A 6521-nucleotide genomic window follows, 5' to 3' on the forward strand; every position below is an offset into this window, starting at 1 on the left:
TTGGGACACGTTTTAATAGAATTTGACCAGATTATATTCAGCCTATTGACTGCTGGATTTCTGTGTATTTTCTGTGGTTTGACATAAATCGCCTCGATGTCATGGTTCGTGACGATAAAGGTTTACTTTCTATCCCCATGACAGCTGTTTCCTACAAGGAAGGTAGCATGCAAGCGGGATGCCTCTCCAGGCTCCTTCTTTGCTCGCGACAACACCGCCAACTTCCTGGCCTGGTGCCGACACATCGGTGTGGAGAAGACCTGCTTGTTTGAGTCGGAAGGCCTCGGTAAAGACCTACAACACACTGCAGCACAAACCAACAACAAGCTGCTTGCTTTCTGTGGTGGAGTCCTGTTTGTAGCCGTGTGCTTGTTACCTTTTAAGTAAGATATCTTTATACAAGCTCGTGCACTGCAGCTTGAACTCTGACCGCCATCTGACTTGCACTTGGGCCAGATTCTGGGCTGTTGACTTACCGTAAGAACACAAAGTAACTCATTAAAATTCTTCAGTTATTAAACTTTAAGCTTTGTTCTCAGTCTCAAACTTTGGCACAGGACAAATGTAATCTTAGTTGATAAAAATCTTTTAATCCAGGTCATTTAAATGCAACTATGTGAACACACAACATTTTTCTATCAGCTGACTCCTGCTTTTGGATTAAAAACCTTAGAAAAAGGTTTGCGCTTTCCTGCACGCTTTCCTTTTTCACCTCAGTGTTTTGAGGTTTGTAGATTTGTACTAACTGCTATACCATATGTAATTATCCTCAACTTCCAATGTTGGGCTTCATGTTCAGCATGCTAATGGGATGAAAAGGACTAGATCCGGGCTGTAAGTTGAGTCTGCTCTTTAAGCTGTACTTCTTAATGGTTTAATAGGATCTGTTGAGGAGAGCAATCACTCTGAGTACTCTCTATGGGAGATCACTTCATTACAAATGAAAGGCTCCCCAGCAAACTGGATTGGGGCGATTTGGAGCACAGCATGTGTACATGTAGATAAATGTTTTTGTTAGTGCCCTCGAGTGACTGTAGTTATGCTCGCCGAATCCCTCATCGTCTCCTCGGGGAATAATTAACTTTAATGTTGCTCTCGTCGCGTCACCTTTTGGAGTTCAACACGTGAATTCACTTTGTCGCTCCTGTTCTGTCTGCTTCGCCCCATCCAAAGGGAGCAGGAGCGTCAGCTGTTGTTGTAACTAATCTGCTTTGTTTTCCACCTCAGTGCTGCACAAGGAGCCTCGACAGGTTTGCCTCTGTCTGCTGGAGATCGGTCGCATCATCTCCAAGTAAGTCTTTAAACACCGAAGGCACTTTTAGAGGGATTAGAAATGGTTTAAGATTGAATTTCCACTGTAATCTCTGTGCGTCTCAGCTACGGCGTGGAGCCTCCTGTGCTGGTGAAGCTGGAGAAGGAGATCGAAATGGAGGAGACTCTGCTCTTGACAGAGGAGCCGCCTCCGGCGGTCAAAACCTTCAGCGTGTGTTGCCAGCATGGCGGCCTCTACCAACCCGGGGTGAGTTCAGTGATGAAACAAACTGAAACAAACACGATATGAGGTTTTTTTTCACCTTGAGGCAAAATCTGTGGCTTCCTTTAGCGACGTCGCTGTGTTCGGAGCACGTGTCGTCTGGATTACGATCCTGATAGGTCGCGTAGAGATGAGATGTTTTGGAATTTAAAGCACACATTGGCGTGAGGCTGCTGAACATGTGGTACGTGTGCAACTGCATTGATGCTGAGCCAAGATGGCGCCAGACGGCCATCGGCACCCCAGAGGGTGCATGACGCATCAGAGCCCACCATGTGATGCTCTGTCGCCACTCGAGGTCACGTGTGACGGCAAATGACACGTGACCTCCAGGCTACACATGTGGGCCGTCGTACATATGTACTCGCAGTGGGTGGAAGTGGTCCATCTCACTCTGCCTCACTGATGGAGACTGAGGGTGGTGTTAGGAGGGTTCAGCCCTCTGTGTGGTTCACTGGGTAAAATGATGCACCAACACCGTCACAGTTGATAGTTTTATTCCCAGAGGAGATGGCTGTGCTAAAAATAAACTGCACTCGTTGAAGTGGAAGGCACTTTGGATAAAAGCATCCACAATCCCAGTGTGTCTATTACCAGCTGAGTCTGCCCATTACATTTGAGCAGCAACAATCAGCTCCTTGTAACCTGTGCTGCCTGACAGGTGCCTTCATCACCCGGTCATTGGTCTCATCTTTAGAGAAATTTTAACATAAAGTCGACGTGCTGGACTTCAGTGACACAGAAGGTGTAGTTATTGGATGGATTACTGCTCGCTTAAGCAAACGTGAGGTCATTAAAGTAGGGTGACCATATTTTGATTTAAAAAAAAAAAAAAAAAAAAAAAAGAAGACACTTGACCTAGTCACGAAGAACTTTAATAATACTGTATGAAAATGTAACCTATTTAAACGATGCCTTCTCTGTGCGGTTAATGAATGGTGAAATAAAAAACATCATATAGGCTTTTACAAGTCAACAAGTGCAAAAAAAAATAGCTTAAAAACCTCTGGAAGTAAATAATGGTACAGAAATAAGTCTCGTCTGTGTAAGAAAAATTACCGGGACGGTACGAGGGAAATTTCTTTTGCAGTTCTTCTGAAAAGCTGCACTTGCGCTTTGGCATCTTTTAAACATCATCAGGTGCGCATCTGTGAGCCCGAACAATTACTTGTTGGATGATGTCATACATATGGGTCCTCTGTAGGCGCATAGAAAACCCGGACATTTTCATCAATCTCAAAAATCCCCCCGGACAGAATGCGAACAGCGGACATGACTGGGGAAAAGAGGACAGTTGGTCACCCTACATTAAAGGGGACCTGTTGTGCTGTTTTTTTTTTTTTGTTTTTTTTTTTTCCTTTTTTTTCCCCCATTATTAAAGATCACCAGTGTTTTGCATTATGAGTGTGTGGGCTCAGGTAGAGGCAGCTCTGAATAATTGGTCTGCAGCTACTTTTTCAGCTCTTGTGCTGAGCTGACATCAGTTTGGCGTTATTTGATCATCTCAGTCATGGTGATGAGATGGGTCATAAAAATACTGAGCCAGAAGAGGGGCAGCCAATGAGGTGCAGCTATTTTCTGGATCACTTCAGAATCTAAAAAAAATGTTTGCGCCACTCTAAATCTTTGCGCCTTACCGTTTGAGAATTTCTACTTTAGAGATGGATAAACCCAAAGTGCTGCATGCAGGATCAATATAAGATCTATGGAGTAGTAAATGAGCTCTGTAGATCCCATTTAAATCCTTGCTGATATCCATTACGTTGGGAATGCAGCATCGCTGCCAGGCAAACTTTTAATTTAGCTTTCTAATTGCCTTTTACTGTGTCTTTCCCTTTCTCATTTAGGAGCATGACATGGACAACCCACCCTGCAACTGCTCTAACAGAGTGTCCATCGAGTACCTGTCTGAGGGACGCTACAGACTCGGAGATAAGACCATCTTCATTCGGGTTAGTATGAACGCACACTGCAGTTGAGGTGGGCAAATGAAAAACAGCCAAAGACTACTCATTTTAGCAAGTATGCACGGTGGCTGTTGCCAATGTGTGCATCCCCTGGCAGTCGCAGCGGCTTTAACTGTAACTCAACATGTAAGCTCATTAACCAATTGTGGCTGGATGTGATGACATTATAAAAACGCCGCTGTCCAAAGAGCCAAACTACATCTGTGTGTCTGCAGTTACTGAAGGACTTGTTGGTGTTGGACTGTCCAAACTGAAAATGAGTGAATTTTTACAGCAGCCCTTCTTCTGCTTTGTGTCCTCAGATGCTTCATGGCAAACATGTGATGGTGCGCGTCGGTGGCGGCTGGGACACCCTCCAAGGTTTCCTGCTGAAATACGACCCGCTGCGGGTACTGCAGTTCACCACTCTGGAGCAGAAGATCCTGGCCTTCCAAAAAGGCCCCCCAGGCCTCGGGGGTCATCATGGGAGTTCAGCTCCTCCTCCTGACATGGACCCGCTCGCTGCTGTCACTGATCTCATGTCACCTTCATCCTCCTCTTCATCTTCTTCCTGTTCTACCTCTTCCTCCTCTTCGACTCAAGCCTGTAAGCCAGCGTCTGTGTCCGCCGTAGGTCAGACGTGTCGGTCCTACAACGCCTCTCCAGCCTGCACACCCACAATGCCCAGGAAGGGTTCAGTGTGTGCGCCTAAGAAGAACATCCAGATGACTGGGTCCTTCCCCAGGAAGCCTACCCAGCTTCCTCTGCCTGTGACCTCCAAAGGTTACTCCTCTAAGCCCCACACGCCTGTGGGTAGCACTTCCAGGCAGTCTCCTAGCCCTGGGTGTCAGGGTAGAGCTCTGACTTCTGCCGCAGCTCCATCACCTGCTGCTGTGGATCCAAGCTCCACCTCCAAATTAAAGCTCAGACCACCACCTCGCTGTGCCTCCTCTCAGCCCAGAAGCCCCGTCTGCCCTGAGCCGTCCTCCAAATGTCCCAAACCCTCCAGCCCCAGCACCTCTCCCACCTTGGTCCCAGTGCTGCGCCCTATCACTGCACCAGTACAGTCAGCTACCTCTAAAGACACCCGCCCTCCGTTGGGCGCCAGCCAGCGCTCTCGTCTAGCACAACGTTGTCCTGGCTCCTCTGCTTCGCGCCTCCGTCTCGAGGCAGTGAAGCGAGCGAAGACGGCCTCAAGAGCTGCAACTCCAACTCCCAGATCAGCAGCAACGACCCCTTCACAGTCCCGCACACCCACCCCCTGCTCACGGACAGCCTCTCCAGCACCGGCTAAACCTGCCTGCTCGCTGCCAAAAAGCAATGAGGCCACAGTCAAAACTAAGGGACCGGCCGTCAACAAAACAGCCGCCACCCCCTCACGCAGTACTGCCGACTCCCCCGGGCGGGTCCCAGGGGGCAACTCGGGCCCTTCTGCTTCCAACAAAGCCAATCAGAAAACGGCAGTCACAGCTCAGAGGGCAGGGCGAAAACAAGCAGCCGCAACTAACGCCATCAAGCCGACTCTAAAACCGGAACCCGCCCGGGCACCGCAAAACTCCTGCCCCAACATCAGAGCTGTTAAAACAGAGCCCAGCATCAGGAAGAAGGTCCCACAACTGAAAGGGAAAAGCGAGGCGCATTATTTTGAAATGAGCAGTAAGAGGAGGCAGAAGACCTAACCAGCAGGCTGGTGGCACTCAGCTTTGTTCTGCAGAAATCGTCAATAGTCATGAATTGTCATTTTTGTCTAGTTTTTTCTGTTATTTAATTGTCTTTTTATATTGTGCTTTTATTCATCCAAAAGGGTCAAAGATGCATCGTTTGTGTCATCTTTGTTCCGATTCGCCGGTCTCTTCCAAGGTCATTTCATCGTACCTGATTAACACTACAACTTGCACAATGTTTACATTTCTCACCTTTGTTGCACGTACAGCCATTACAGATATAAAATTTTGTTAATAAAATCAATACTCGAATACTAACCTCATTGTTTTTTGAACACAAGAACACCATCATGACTTAGTAGAATGCACTTGAGTGAGGCGTTTGCAGGATAAAGATCAGTTTTTATTGATGGAGGGATCCCAGGTAAGGCCACTTCTGCCCCGTTTTCCTCAGCAGGTTACCAAAGTTGTGACATTTTATTCACCTCGGTGAGAATTCCCGTTCCACTGGTGGACAGTCTGACCTAGAACTTGTTTTATTTTGTATAAATATCTAGATAGGAGGTGACATCATTATGACCAATCCTCCCTGTTGTGTGCCTTCATCAGAAATCCCCTGTTTCTGGGTGGCATTAGAATGTATTAGATGTTGGAGGGTTAAAGTTGTTTGTTTGTTTGTTTGTTTGTTTGTTTTTTTAATTTAACTGATTAAAATTGCACAAACAATGTGTATGAGCACTCATAACTGTGGGTAGTCAAAGAAAAGCCCAGGTTGATGAACTACTGATCAAACGCCTCTTTCAGGCCGACATCATTTTGGAGCAGAGTCTACTTGGTATAGTTTTTAAATGTATAGATATATCTGTATGAGACTTCTAATTTTTTTTTTTTTTTTATTGTGCGTATTAAAAATATAGTTTTCTACGTGGTGGTGTTTGTGTGGTGTTTTTGTTTTTTTTCTTAATATATGTAAACTCTCAATAAGGCTTTTTTTTTTTTTTTTTTTTTTTTTTTTTTTTTTTTTTTTTTTTTTTTTTTTTTTTTTTTTTTTTTTTTCTTGTTTGGCACTTTACAGAAATCGTTTGTTTGTTTGTTTGGTTTCCCCCCCCCCCCCCCATATTTTGAATGTTGATTCTGTTGGTCGTCTCCTGTTTCAGCTACTTTTGGTCATTTTGATTAATAAAAGTGGTTTCAATAAATCTTGGCTGGGTTGGTTTTTTTTTTTTTTTTTTTTTTCTTTTTTTTTTCTTTTTCTAAACACGTTTTACTGGTGCACGTTAGTGTGGGATTTGGTCCTCTAAGACTTTTAAACTCTGAATACAAAGCTGAGGCTGTGTCCCAATTAAGAGACCGCGCGCTTGAAGTACGCATTTTGAG

The 6521-nt window shown here is 45.4% G+C and overlaps 1 protein-coding gene across 2 annotated transcripts in view; it reads left to right on the top strand.

The window, feature by feature from the left end:
- Nucleotides 1-6203, top strand: part of gas2l3 (growth arrest-specific 2 like 3) — a 28297-nt gene extending 22094 nt beyond the window's left edge. For both annotated transcript variants that reach the window (XM_080888050.1, XM_080888051.1), the window contains exons 5-9: nt 145-286; nt 1228-1291; nt 1378-1519; nt 3382-3486; nt 3804-6203. In XM_080888050.1, the coding sequence (XP_080744176.1) occupies nt 145-286; nt 1228-1291; nt 1378-1519; nt 3382-3486; nt 3804-5159 (1809 nt within the window). In that variant the 3' untranslated portion in view covers nt 5160-6203. The remainder of the gene's footprint in view (nt 1-144; nt 287-1227; nt 1292-1377; nt 1520-3381; nt 3487-3803) is intronic.
- Nucleotides 6204-6521: the final 318 nt, after the last annotated feature.

Source organism: Rhamphochromis sp. 'chilingali', assembly GCF_963969265.1.
Source record: "Rhamphochromis sp. 'chilingali' genome assembly, chromosome: 7".
Taxonomy (NCBI): Eukaryota; Metazoa; Chordata; class Actinopteri; order Cichliformes; family Cichlidae; genus Rhamphochromis; species Rhamphochromis sp. 'chilingali'.